Genomic DNA, 15,533 nt, shown 5'->3' on the forward strand with positions numbered 1-15,533 from the left:
GAGAACCACCACTGTTTCCCAGTGGCATTGCTACCGGAGATCCGGCTCTCCTGAGCTTGCAAGATATGTCTTACACATATGTGCAGTCATATGAAGACTGGACTATTAGGGCCAAACAGGTGTGTTGTATCTACACGAGTAACTCTCCGTCTCTCTGGGTAAGATCCAGCCTTCCAATGCTAATGCCTGCAGTCACACGCAGACAGATACAGGTCTCTGCATCCAGAAGAACAAGTCAGCAGACACGTAATCCAGCAACTGCTTCACTGTGGAAATATCTCCAGGTGGTGTGCATCCCCATGGCTGCTCTACGTTCCCTAGGACATGTGGATGCCACAGCAGCTCAGCTGCCCAGGGACTTGCCTTCTATGCCACCATTTCCAAATGGGGGGAACAATCCTTCCCTCAGAATTCTTCTTTTTTATCTGTCTAAATATTTAACTCTCTAAGGCATTCAATACTATGCAAATAATCGTGCGAATAAGGATAATGGGTCCCTCTTCTCCGTTGATACTATGACAGTAATGCACAGCGCTAACAAGGAGCATGCTGTTGCTCCCAGATATAAGCAGCAAAATTTTACCAAAGGTGTAGAAACCTTACGCAAGAAAACTTCCTTAATGGAGGTCTGTTGCAACTGATGCATCTCCATGCTCCAAAATGTACTTTCAGCCCATTCATTTGCTACTTAATGGTACCCAGGAAAGAATGCTAGTTGAGTGTAAAGGCTGACTTCACACAAAGCTACCATGAAATCAAATCCTCCCATGAATGAGTTATTTGAGGTTTGAAGGCTTAAGAGTGGAAAAGACAATATTCAAAAATAAGAAAGAAAAAGCCCACATTGTGTGTTTTTTTTTTTTTAACTGTTATTTAGCTGAGGATTAACTACTCTGCCTGATTTACATCTTACAGAAAGGTCATCTTTAATATCACTCCCAGCATGATTTGCTTAAGGTGCAAGAATAAAAAGATAAATAGCTATCTAGATATGTATCTCCTGAAATTCCAATTAAATCCTTCAGTAAATTGAGGGAAGAACAAAAGAAATGCCTGTATTTTTAGGGAACGAAAGCTCTCCTTGAAACATAAAATATTCTTCAATGCCTCACTGTGCATTATAAGAATGAAAAAATAGGAACTATACATAGAAAAAACATTTGTAGATCCATCTCCTATATATATTTTATTAAGAATGTGAGGTGGAATAATTTACCATTTGCAATGTTTCTTGCTGGGAGACATGGGGCTTTGCACATCTGCAGTAATATTGCATGGAAAGTAAATGTTCTTTTCTAAGTATCTGAGCCCCAAACCTCTTGTCCATCATGGGCAGTCCTTTAATGCATTTACAGGCACATAAAGAAACATTACAGGAGCCCAAAGGGAAAGTACACAAAATAAATTAGCATTTTGAGAAAGCAACTCTCAGAATAAAGGGAGTAAGATTCAGAAAAACTTAATAATCTGGTATGATTTTAAGTTTTAATCATGAACAAACCTAACCGATCACGAAAAAACTGTGCGAAAGACTTCCATAAGCTTACAGTACCTGTACACAACAGAAAAATCCAAGGGATATTTACATTGAGAGCAAGAGCACTTTGGTGGCAAGTGCAGGAGATATCTCCATGGCATCTCACGATACGTGAACAAATGGAATTAATATAGCAGAATTCAATGGCTCTCGCCATGTGGGATGTGTTCAGATGTCAGCTAAATTTATGCCATATGCTACAGAGCAGTGTGTAGCGTCTGCCTTTTTTGGAGCACAAACACTCACTGACACTAAATGGAAAGTTCACCACAGGAATTTACATCATCTTTGTCCCAATTGTGACAGCCTGGGACAGAACTACTCAGGCTGCTCCACAGGACTGCAGATTTTCTGGGTGATGCATGTATTTATTGTCCAAACACATTGTTCCAGATTAGAAAAATTATCACTGTAACTATTTCAGGTACTGAAACTAATAAGATCCCATTCTGCATTTTGGTAGAAAATATAGGTCCGTGTGAATTAAAAACAAAAAACAAGCAGAGGGAAGGCCCCAAGGTAGGCGGAGCAACTGGGTAAACGTTGCCCACACATGTGTCTGACATGCAGATGTTTTTAAATGTCTCCATCCACATCCAGATGGGCACAGCAGGAATATATTATGTGAAAAAATGTGTTGGGAGTTGTGCAGAGACTAGCAAAATATCAAGCAAGTTAAGTGTGAAAATCCTCCCGACAGTGAAGTTTTGACCTGTCCCCACTTAACACAACAGCCCCAGATATTTGCTTTGGTAACAGAAGCAAGGCAGTAGCAAACTAAAACATGATCAAATGGTTTGGCTGAGTCAAGCCTCAAGCAACCCCAAAATATCTTATTAATTTCCCATTAAACTTTTCCCTGCTCCACTGCCTTCAGATTGTACTTCCCCCTGAAGCCTCAAAGTTTGGTTATCTAAAGAGCAGTTTTGTTCTCTCACAGCTTTCATTGACACTGCTTTATTGAGCTTGATCCTACTTGCTAAGGGAAGTGCGAAGAATCAGAGCTGCAGTTGGACAAGGAGGCCTTAATGCCCTGTAAATTCACCCTCTGCCAAGGAAAGAGGCTGAGCAAGACTGTGAGGAGCATTAGACTTAGTGACGCAGCTCTACCTTAGCAAGAATAAGAAAACAGATGAAAACGAAATCATACTTGTGTGTGTGGTGAGGGGGGAACTGAGGTCTTATAAACCTGCCAACTTTCTGAGACAATAAATGAGCAAAACCAGCAACAGTTGGAAAGGGACTCAGGCAGGCCAGTCTCCTCACAGTAACTCTTTGGTGCTCCCAGGCATAAAAGCAAAGATATACACATCAGCAGTATGACATGTTTATTTAGATGAGTTAACTGTAAAAACACTTGCCAAGTAATTTGCAGGCTGTGCCAAGTATATGTCAGAACCCAACAGACTGATCTTGCAGCCACAGTTCTGGAGAATCACAATTTTTGCTGTCTCTCTCAACAGCAGTTGACTCCACAACCACATTTTTCCAGGAAAGATTAGATGTCAATTTGTTTTCTTTTCATGCTTAAACAGGAGTAGGAACAAAGATCTGTGTCAGCTTCTGAGAAAATCCCCAGGTAGGTCTTTTTTCTTTTTTTTTTTTTCTTTCTTTTTTTTTTTTTTTAAACAAGAAACCAACCTTTCCACTCAACCCCCAAAACCATCCACTAAGACTAAAAGGTTATTGAAACAACCCAAGAATTCAAAGGCCATGAAATCAATAACTGTGCTTGGTAACTAAAACTGCAAGCGTTGATGAAAAATGAACAATTCAGAAAAACATTTAACTATTCGTGCAAGACCTGAACAAGCAAATTATGAAGGAGGAAATTTCTTTTTCTGCAAAACTACCTCGGAAATAGCAGTGACTTAGAGGAAACACAGTGAAAGCACCCAACAGCTTACAGGGTGAGATTAAATTATAAAATCACTAAATCTCATAAGTCACAGCACAGAACACATCCTAACCATGTATTTTTTTCCGGCAGATGTTATCTCGCACGGAAAAATAATTTTGTGAAATGAAAGAGATGAAAACAATGAGAGATGGAGAAGAGAAATCCATTCTCATTAACAGTGCAACAGAGCTCCAGTGTTTGCTTCTGGAATGATTAAGTTCTTGCACCACTGCTCGGATTACTCTAAAAACTGGTTATTTGAATTTCCAGGTATTTGATGTCAGATATACATACAGGAATACTGCAAAATACTAAAAAGAAACATTTAAGGCAGCCCTTCTGAATGCACATTTCAACAGTTCTTCACAAAACTGGATTTCACGCTATGTACTGCAGGTTGGTGGTTGTTGGAGGTTACCACGGGAGGCACCGGAAACCCCTCTCTGTGCAGGAGTCTCACAAGCCTGTGAAAAACCTAGAGCTCCATTAGATGCAGCGTGACGCTTCTGTGCTACAACGGACACAGACAGCAAAGGTTGCTGCAGACATATCAACGGCAAAGAGCTTTGCTATCCTCCAGGGTGAAAGCTTGGTTAGAAGAAGAGACACTGCTAAGAATAATGCAAAAGAAAGGTGTTATCTGGCAAGTGGTTTCAGAGTTTGCAGAGGTACATCCTATTTTAAATGCGATGGGTAGTGAACACTGTCCGATACCACTGTGAAGTACTATGGACAAATGCTGTTTCTTCAAGGGGACAACTGTAAGGAATTCTTCTTCTATTTCAGAGGTAGCAGATGCATTGTGCATTGGCACGACTGGTATTGGAAGTGCAGTATACATAGAAGCTACATAAAACCCACAGTAAGATCCAGAGCATGTATTAATGTTGCTGTAATCCATGCACCAGTCTTCTGCCAAATGTATCAAGTTTTCCCCTATAACAGAGCTATTTTGCTCACTGGGTCATATCCTGCATTTTTTGAGTCACACACATTTTAGGCATTTAGCAGAGCAACAACCACTTGCAGAAAAAGAAAACTAATTGCAATAACATATCCATTCTGTAGAAAATTGCTCTGTACATAAAACTTCAGAGCACAATATTTCTTTGCTAATAATACATGGGCAAAGCTGGCAAGACTCAAATATTCTACCTCTCTTTTTATATCAGCTAAAATCAATAATGTAACTCCAATAATAAATATATCTAGAAAGGTAGATTCCCAATAATAAGATACTAACAATCACATCCACACTTACATTCAGTCACAGCACAAACTGATTCACCCTCTGTAATAACCTTACCACCCTGAGTGACTGCGGCTCAGAACAAACTGTCCCAAGAAAACTAGAACTGGTTCAAAAAGTAATTATGTTGTTTAAGCCATTAATATCACCTACAGAGGCCTCTTATAACCAAGCATGCAGAGCACATTTGTACACATATCTTGTCTGTGCAAGCACAAGTCCCATAGCTTCCAACTGCCAGAAGCCTTTCAGCTCAGGCAGGAAAGGTGATGATATGGAGGCTAAGCAGATGCAGAGAGAAGTCTGGGTGGAACTAGGCATGATGCCCATCAGGATGCATATCAGTTGACTACCACTAAAACTGGGAAAAATGATGATAATCAAAGATAAGAGTACCAAAGAAGTATGACCCTCCCTCATGCATATCTGTTCTCCCGTTATTAAGGCAGCACAAAGTACTGAGATGTTATGCTGGTCCACATAAAAAGAATAGCTAGAACTGTCTCTCTTTACCTCAAGGTCATCAGGAGGCTATGTCTCCTGATCCAGGTCTGCCCATAAAGATGCAACACCTCCTGAAAATGTGCTAAACCTGGAGATGAAAACAAGGCAAGGAAGAAGCTTCAGCAGGTTCAATGTGCAGTATTATCCATTTGCCAGCCAAGTTCATTCTGGTTACTCTGAGCTTCTGACCCAATTATCGGATTCACTTCAGGATCTAGCTTGTTTAAGTGGTTGGATCCTGAAAGCCTGAGATTACCTCTTTCATCAGAGGACACCCCAGATGCGGGGATATTAACCAAATGTTTGGCAGCTGAGAGGGCCTTGTTCATTATTTTTAATGCTTTTGTCAGAAGCAAGCCTTCCCCTCTAGAAATTAAATCTATAAATTATGAATGTATCTTAGGAATCTCCAAATTTTAAGATTCGGATCTTCGGAATTGACCTTACTGAAAAAACTTTACTATTGTAGGCATATTCACTGCATGGTCCAGGAACTTCTTAATGGAATGAAGAGGCAACAGTAATGCATACAACAAATACACATATACACACACACACAACTGCCATTCCTGCCTGGATCCCATAAAATAACAAATTTTCTCCTTAACAGACTTCATGAGATACAAGACTCAGAGTAGAGGGACGCTGAAGACTATGCAATTCCATCATTCCCTGGCACCTCTCTGACAGATATACTAGAAATTAGAAAGCTATAGCTAGTTTCAGTAATTTTTTTACATGACTAAATATTACAATATAGACAGGAGAGTGCTGAATGTTGTTGACCTGCAAAGTATCAATGATCAAGGCAGTCAGGAACTTCTGTGTACACAAAAAAGATGAAGGTATCTACAATCAATCTGTCAGTACTTGCAGATACTTTCAAAGCAAATTGAGACATAAAGATGAAAAATAACAAGAAAAAAGTGCACTTCATGTGCAAAATGCCTCACGGCACAGTTCACATTTAGATTCACATTATGGACTTACCTGGCATATTCCACTGATGCACATATCCAAGGATTCAATATTACATCGAGTACCATCCAGCACTTTTGGGGCAAGCTCCACAATCAAGTTCTTTCCCAGAGCTTGACACTTAAGGGCACATGGTGCAGTAGGATCATTATACACAGGGATCCACTCATAAATATGTCCCTGGTATTTGACATCATTGTAGGCTGAACACTGTTGTGCTCTGAAGTCACCAACATCTGAAGGGCAGTCCTAAAAACAAACCAGAAAGAAGTCATTTTTTATACAAGGAAACACTACACATTTGTAATCAAGTTATCTCATGAATTATACAGAATCTGTTTAGGCAGGCTTCGTTCAAGAACTGATCTGCTATATTTATACGCCACAAATATTCCATACTGTAAAACTCTACTGCAAATATTAAAAGAATTTATGCTGCTTAATCCATTGCTTGCAGTGTAGGTAACAGACTATATTCCAGTAGTAATAGCACAATTAATATAGGACCATAATTAATAATATTACTTTTTTCAACACTTTATGTAGCACATTCAGTTTTAGAGTCTGGTTCCATAATAAGAATTAGTTTCTAAAGGAATCTATGTCTTTTGAATGACTATAATGAGATCTCTGATATTTAATATTTCTCTTTTCAATAGCTTTATCCGCTTAACGATTGCAGAACACACTGCACTTATTCATCAATTCCTATGTCACGAGTAATGAAAGACGTATTATAGCTACCTACAAAGAAATAAAAATGTGTCTAATGAACTGTTCAGTATCACTCAGAAAGGGGGCAAAATCATTAGGAGGAGACAGCAGAACTTTCAGTCGTTAGTCCTTTCATCTAATTACAAGACATCTTCACCTCATGGGAAACAGTAAAATCTACTCTGTTGAAGTAAAATATACTTCAAGTCAGAAACTACTGATTACATAACTCAAGTTCTAATAAGACAGTTCAGTACTTTCTCCCATATAGAGCTCAGAATATACAGCAGAAATACTAAATATGAGAAATGCCTTATTAACAAACTTTGAAATAAAATATTCTAAAACATTTTTCCTACAGAAAACACTGCACTCAAACAATGATGTTAATATTAAACTACAGTGACAGGAATGGAGATGAACACTGATTTATTGGAAAATAACTTTGGTAAAGTACTGTCAAAGGAATTAGCGTGTCAAACAATCTCTCGCTAAGGACTTCATTTAAAAGTACGTCCAGCGTCAAACAGTCCATATGCTAGACTGAAAGGATATTCTTCCAAGAATTCCAACTGCACATATAAGCCAGATGTGAGGCTGATTTTTAAAAAGTGCTGTTTTCATTGGATATAAGACTGAAAGATTGTGATGTGTCGACTGAACTCATGGAACCTATTACGAAGTATTAGTTAACGATATTTACTCCTGAAGAATGCTTCAGCCTTATCAGGGAACTGAACCTTCCCCAAAAACACTAATGCAATTGCAAGCGCATTACACAGTACCGTAGATTTAAACCTAGATGAGAAAGGTAGGAATTCCACTCCGACGCCCTCAGCAATGTGGTCCTGACATCATTTTGTTCTTATGAACTGATCTGGACAAGTTGGTACTGCATTAGCTTAAAACTTTCTTACATTTTTTTCCACCACAGGAAGCAGTAACCTAGAAAAATCTGTAGCCTGCATAAAATAATTTTTAAAATCAGTAGTCTCTCTACTGTTCAACACATGGGGTTTTGCAGTGTGCACTGAGCAAGTCACTGAGCATTCCTGGCAGTGCTCTGCAACTCTGTCCAGCGCTAACACCTTACAGTGAAAATAGCTCAAAATGATGCCAATACCTTTTGTATTATTTTTAATTAGGGACAATTCTGTTTTCAGCCAGATTCTTGTTAAAAATATAAAACAATGGAATAAGACGAGGAGAAATTAGAGTTACTGTAATTCTTCGAGTTTTACCCCTGCAAAATCCCACAAACGAGAGCTTCTAAAAAACATCAAGCAAATACTGTGTTAAAAACCTCTCTCATTTACTGCAGTGTCACTCCAGAGAAATTCACCAAATTTGCACTGGTGTAAATGAGAACAGAATTTGGCTCTGTCTTATGTGTCACCTCTCATTTTCCACAAAAGCAAATCTAAAAAGCAGAGAGGACTTCAGAGTCCATATGGATACCATATGGTTCCTTTCCACCGTGGCAAATAGAGGAGTAGCTAAGGATAAAAATAATAAGTGGAAGCTAGATTCAAGTAAAGTTAGAAGCAATATTTTGGAGTAAAGCAGTATTATTCAACCCTGCACAGCAAGATTTTCATCACAAAGAATTAGAGAGCTAGCTGCAAAGTAGCCAGAGTGATGTCCCGAGGCTGGGTTTCGACAGGCTGCTGTTACAATTTATTATCACTAGATGTTGATGCAATGCCAAGACACAAACACCACAATGTCAGGATGTCAATCCATGGTTACTATATGTTTCTCATTGATTCAACACAATGCAGCTCCTTCCTTCCACTCATCTCCTGACTGCTTGAGAGCAAGTGAATCCTCAGCTCCCTATTCTCTTCTGGCATCTTTGCAGAACACGAAGCAACCATGGCAGCTCTCTGTTCCCCTGCCAGCTCCACCTGCTTTCTGTTTGAGCTGTGTTCAAAAGCAGGAGCATAAAAAGAGCATCACAAAGAGATATCAAAGGGCTGAAACTATTATCAATTGCATTATATCAGAATTTGGAGAGCAACCAAGTTCAGAGCCCTGTTTTCCTGGGAACAGTTCGTGTATTTTAAAAAGAAAGGAGTTTATAATCTAAACAGAAAGACAACTAAGCATAGAAAGGAATGTAGTCGGGACAACAAGAGGACTTGAAGAGTTCCTATTAACTCTATTTCAGTAGGTCATAAAAGTGAGAGGGAGTTTAAACAACAGAAAAGAGAAGAGAAGGGGTAAGATGTGGGAGAGGTAGGCAAGTGCAAAGCCAGTATGGGCTATGCCATGCCGTCAGCCAGACCCACGCAGGGGGCACAAGCCTCCTCCTGTCTGTTTTCTTCATTTTAACCTCTTTCAGACACCATTTGTTCATTTCCGCCTCCCCCCAAAATTTCCATGTTTTTGATTGTTTGTTAAATATTTTTGCTACCAATTCCAGGATTTTTCAGATTTCCTAATTTGAATAATAGCTTTCCCTTGCAATCAAGCCACTCAACCATAGCCAGGCCACTCATGGGTTCATGCACCACATAAAGAGCTGAAGACATATGTATGATGCCTACTACATGAAAATGTTGGCAATATAATCCATCCAGATCTTGCTTGTGGTGGAATGAAGTCTATTTATATGTCATGACTTATGAACATATTATTAGACAGACAGATCTGAAAAAAATGCTTCGGACATGACTACCATGCAGGTTTTTATTTTTTTTAATATATATATATTATACACACACACACACACACACACGTATATATTTTCCTATTCTTTTTGTGAGAGATTATTAAAAACTCCTGCATTTAAGGGCTGGCTTCTCACAAAATGTATCATTTTAGCTTTGGCAGTGAATACTCTAAGCCTTTGAAAACAAAGCTAACCCAGGAAATCTGTATCTTTGTAAGCAACGTTCACGAACAAAATATGAAGGTTGCTTCAGACTCTGATTTCTGCCAACAATTACTCTGAAAAAAGCACAAAAGAGAAGGCAAGAAATTTCCCAGTAAAAATGATGACACCAAAGAAAGTCTAGTCCTTTGTCTAGTTTTATTCTTTGAATTTCATTTTGTTGAAACCTAGCCAAATCCGATGAAGTCATTGTTTTGTTTTCTTTCTGAAATTAGCTTCAGGTTCTATGTTATTCCTATCCACTTCTCAGGCCACTTAGTAAAATCAAATTACCTGAGCTAGAAACCTATGAGCTGGACATGAGAGACATAGGTTGCATCAGCATTATAATCAGAAAAATAACATAAATAAATGAACAGATTAGCGATAGACTATGCAACTCAAATAATGTGAAATATTGTAAGACTAGAAGAGACAGAGCTCAGCCAAGATTTGCTGAATGGGATAAATGAGCTAGCTCATAAGTGGATACTAGGACAATAATCTGATGAATATTTAGAACAGGTGTGAGAATTATCTGCATATAATAAAAGTTTATAATGGAGTTAACGTGGACAAATCTGTTACAAAGCGGTGTTTCTTCTGACTATAGGAGAGTCACTCTGGCAAATGTATAAGTGACTTTTTGGCACATAAGAATGTTAAATTTATGGGGAAATGGCCCAAATAACTTGTTCTATGAATAGGACCCTAAAGGATTATCTTAAACACTTCCATATAGTGCACATCATAGCATTAGAATGTAATAGTATATACAAAAATGGAAATATAAAATAGGGGGTTTAAGAAAGACTGAAAATCTTGTTGAACAGCATACAATGAAGAGTTTATATAGTTTATTTCTCTAAAATTTCTACAAGAAAAGCTGAAAGCACACATGCAGTTATAAGAAATCAAGTACCTGGAATCCCAGCTATGATAAAAAGATAAGCAAGCTAAACACGGGCCTCAATAATCTCAGCAATTATTTTGTTGCTAAGTACTTGAATTAATTTTTTGATTGAAATATCACTAATATTATTCTGGAACTATGCTTGAGTTCAATGAACTTACTACTATTCTATTACAAATCCAGATGAAACCAATTTTCTGGTAAAATGATTCTTGTTCTTTTCATTAGAATGACATACATATTAAGTTGTGCTTCATTTGTACTCCCCAATATAGATGTTAGTGGTGTAATGTATCGTGTAGCAAAATTACATTTGCAGACAATTTTACACGGTGTATATATACTGAATATCTCATGTGGTTAACAATAATACCTACTAACATGGAAAGAAGCTAGTTTAAACTCTTATTTTTCAAACTAAAATTTTACTCTTAAAGTGAGAAATGTTCATTACAAATAATGCTTTTGGGAAACATATTCAAAACAGAACTGAGATAGTAGTCCTAGGTCTGCATTAGGTGCACGCTCCCATTTCAAGGCTAAATCAGGTCTAATACTGTGTTTGAATTCAGTGAGGCCAAACTCAAAGGTCAGTGGAAATCTCATGAAACTTATTCTTCTCAGGAGTTCTCCACTATCTGGTCCATAACCTAGAAAAAGCAGTTCCTGAGAGATTCTAGCTGTATCTGAAGTGAAATGGAAACCTGAACCCTTTCAGACATGCCCCGAAAGAAAAACTGTAAAAACAGCTTCCTGTCTGGAAATCAGCATTTGAAAATCATAAGCATCATAAATTCAAACAGATTCACATACAAGATGCTAGCCCCTTATCGCTTTAAAATAAGCCCTAAAATTAAAAAACAGGCCCCGGTGACTTCAAGAGAAAATCTCCCTTGGAGTTCAGAAAGGATATGGTAATAACCTTAATTCTCTCTGGACTTACACATACATGAGTGCCTTCATTCTCACCGTAGATTTTGACTACATAATCGTTGAAAAGATCACTGCCTGCAATTGCTCTTACATATCCTAAAAGCATGTAGACCTCTGCTTATAGCAGAAAATATGCACAAATTGATCTCTTCTCCTCCTTTTTCTGTTTGCAGTGTAGTTTTCTATTCCTTTTGCTGGAGGAGCAAGGCATACCATGTTGACTTGTTTGTACTATTGCATAGGAAGCTATAATGCATGGGATCAAGCAATAAGGGGTATATTACCTTATACAACGCATATAATTTATCTAGATAAGGAACGTGGCAACCAGTTTATACACTGGCAGTTTGTTTATTGCTCGCACACTGGCTGACTGCAATTCAGTTTATCACACAGCTTTAAAAGATTATGATTTTTTTTGCAGGTGACATTTTTATTTACGAGCTAAGGACATTGTGCACTAAACTGCTAGGCCTTTACTTTTGAAAGAGTGAGTGGCCAGGTTTGTCTCCAGAATCTGATTTTTGCATGCACTGGGCCTGATTCATTAATCACTTCCACTTGTTTCTGCCAGCAGAAACTTAGGCTGTGGGCTGCTGTGGTGGAAAATCCATCCAACCCGAAGGAGCGGAGTGTTAGAGCAATTCAAGGTGCTAGCAAGACTTGTTCTTGAGGAGGGCAGAAGCCAGCTGGCACAGCAGAAACTGTAGGTGTGGCAAACTAAAGAGTGGGTATGGCCAGTTGTCCCAGGAGATGCAGTGATTCAACATATTTACTGGGCAACTTCCAGCGTCAGGCTTCCTAAGGAGAACATGCCATACTTCACAGCTGCCTGCTGCTGGCAGAAATCATAAGGTTGGCAGTAAAGTGAATACCACCTGCTCTTGCCTGGGTATAACTCAACTCAAGGAAGAGTAGGCCTCACCTTTTATGGGATATTTGTGTGAAAATGGTTGCCTTTCTCCCAGAGGCAGACGCAGATGATTCACACACATTATAGTAACACACAAATAAGATGTTTTTGCTTTAATTACTTATCCATCTGCCCTCTTTTGTGGAATGTGATTATATGAATGTTACATTGTACTGTAAGGTAACCCACACTAGGAAGTGACTGCTTATCATAAACCAATCCATTCTGAGATAAAGTGTATGTATACACAGTCTGTAATTCAGTGATACCAAAGTCCTGCATGAGCCGCACGCCTTGAATATACTGCAACATCTGGGGTGGAAGAAGGCAGCTGTTTCAACAGCATAAAGCATCACTACAAATCACAAGCACAAGTCACAAAGTATGCCATATGCGACTGGTTTTCATAAAATGTGTCTGTAAAAAATGGATACAATTCAATTTCATCATAGTAACAGAAACTGCATACTCAAATCTCCAGTTTTATATTGAGTCACTGAAACTGTCTATGCTAGTGTACATAGATATAAATACTTTCGCATACGGAAATATAAAGATCTGAGTTTAGCCAAACAGAGGGAATACAAGTAGAAATTATCCTATTTAACATTTGAAAGGGACACAGTTGGTTAACCTCTTTGATCATGTGCTTATTGATCATCCTTAATGATCACAAATTATCAAGAGCTCAGTTTAATTCTTCATCTGAAAGACTGCACCTCCAGGAAAAGCGCTTGCTAGTTCAAGATGAGAATAGATTTGCTAATCCTCCAAAATGTGTAACTTTCCTAATAAAGGATATAAAACATTCTGAATCACAATTGGCACTGTGATTTCAAAAGCTAATGTCGTTTTGGGAAGCCTAAATTCAAGGCCTGGTGGTGTCATGCAGAGTGAAGTCTTTAAAAATCAGAATAATGATGGAAAGAAAATTATCCGCCATAAGATTTTAAACAAGAAGCAGCATTTCTTAAACTTTAACACATTGTCTGAATAAGTAAAAGAAGCTATAAAATAGGATTACAGGCCAGACTCACATTACTACTGCAGGTTTTGTATCGAATATTCCGACCTTCACAGTTCCTGAAAAACAGAGTAAAAATAGTTACACCGTATAATAGCTTCATAATAGCAAAACACAACCCTGCCTGTTTTACAGCTAGTTATTCTCTTGAAAATTAGATTTTTATTACTACTGCCCTACCATAATTTGGACTCAAATACAAGGTTTAAATACAAAGGGGATCTGGGGACTCAACAGGTTACACTGCTGTCTCTCTTCGAAAAAGAAAGTGTGGCTTTTCCTATAAGCCCAATATGCTGTGAACCTTATGAAAAACACATTTATTTTGTGAAAAGGTTTCACAGTGGATCCTCAAGCCTGATATATGCTGACTTCAGCAAAGTTACTTCTAATCCACAGGATGTAATTCAGAGGAGAAATATATCAGATGATCTAAGCAATCCTTTGATCAAGCATAAGGCTAATGAGCATTCATTTTACTTTCCCCTATTTCATTTAGGAAAGAAAAAAACAACCTCAAATCTCTCCTTTCTCCCCAAAACCAACGCAATATTTTTGCAGATCAGCACATCATTTTACTGACTCAAAGCCACATGAGCAGAATTCATAATTTTAAACGAAATATAATTCTCGTGAATTGCATGCATTCCTGAAGTGCCCAATACCTGTGAATCCTGAAATCCAGGCAATTCAGCTCCTTAGCAAAGTCTTTTATTAGTAGCTGAAATAATCACGGTTTTATTATATGCCTGTTATGTATTGTGCTCTCATAGAAATATGGGAATGTGTGGGTTTCACACCTTTCTAAGGACAGGTTGCCAAACTTCTACTGAATAACTGACTGGCACTTTGTACAGGATAAGATATTCTTCCTAAGAGTGGCAAAGTCAAGCCCTTGAAAGAACTGGAAGCATACTTTAAAAGACTCGATAGGAAATTATAATTAGTGATGTTTCTAAAACCAGGAATAGTCGTTTGGAACAGTCATCTCATACTGAAAAAAGACCTGCCTTCCATAGAAGAAAAATGAATGATAGCTGTTAATTTACAGCTCTTGGAGTAATTTTTTTCTTACCTTTTGCATGAAAAGCCATTGCAAATGTTAAAACATTCTATAAAATGTCTAAGAGGTTGAAAAATACAATTTGAAAAGGAAAGAGCAATGGATGCCTGGAGCAAGAGTTCAGCCAGCTCAGCTGAAGATACAACTCTCCAAGCTCAAGACATTGCACATCTAAAATTTCCAGTCTTTTGCAAGAATGATCATATCACAACATGCAAGTTAAATGTTTATGATACATACAAATGTGAAAAGTTTGTCTCACAATTGTGCATTTCTTGGACATCACAACAACAATAAAACACAGAAAAAGCTTTTAAAGTATACATTTGTCAAGGCATGGAAAACACGTGTTTTTTCACAGGGGAACACGTTAAAAATATTAATAAAACCACAGTGGAATTTATATTGCTACAATTTATTGAGCTCATTTCACAGTCATCAACACTGATAGAATATCATGGCTTCTTGCAGAAATTATTACTATTTTCAAAGAGCTTTGTACATGCTGCACTAGAAGAAACAGGCAGTATTTTAACCACAGTCATCTTTAGCCATGTATTTCATACTGTTTGCGCTGAACTAGCACATCACACTACAAGCCTTCTTTAAGGGAAATGGACTTTCTGGGTGATATTCCATATAATATGAAAATTCTTACCAAAATAGAAGTTAAAATGCAATTATCTTTTTTTAAATAATATTCAGGAATAATTCAGATTTAGAAAGCAATTACACGCCCTAGCACTGATGCTCCTAAAGCTGGTCAGAAACTCTTTAAATAACTACAGGCTTCTTGCATTATTCACACGGTAAGGACTGCAGCAACAAGTCTTCCGTAAGTCCGGCTTTACTGCCGAGCTCAATGCTTTTCACAGCACACAGTCCTCTCTTCAGGCTACACTGTAGCTCAGCCATGAACACATATGGCCA

General features: G+C 38.0%; 1 protein-coding gene across 10 annotated transcripts in view; it reads right to left on the reverse strand.

Annotated features, from left to right (window-relative positions):
• Positions 1-15,533, reverse strand: part of ADAMTSL3 (ADAMTS like 3) — a 200,811-nt gene that overhangs the window by 93,525 nt on the left and 91,753 nt on the right. For all 10 annotated transcript variants that reach the window (XM_064517288.1, XM_064517287.1, XM_064517290.1 and 7 more), the window contains 2 exons: positions 13,554-13,599; positions 6,181-6,417 (listed from right to left, as the gene is read on the reverse strand). In XM_064517288.1, coding sequence (XP_064373358.1) covers positions 6,181-6,417; positions 13,554-13,599 — 283 coding nt within the window. The remainder of the gene's footprint in view (positions 1-6,180; positions 6,418-13,553; positions 13,600-15,533) is intronic.

This window comes from Dromaius novaehollandiae, chromosome 10 (assembly GCF_036370855.1).
Source record: "Dromaius novaehollandiae isolate bDroNov1 chromosome 10, bDroNov1.hap1, whole genome shotgun sequence".
Taxonomy (NCBI): domain Eukaryota; kingdom Metazoa; phylum Chordata; class Aves; order Casuariiformes; family Dromaiidae; genus Dromaius; species Dromaius novaehollandiae.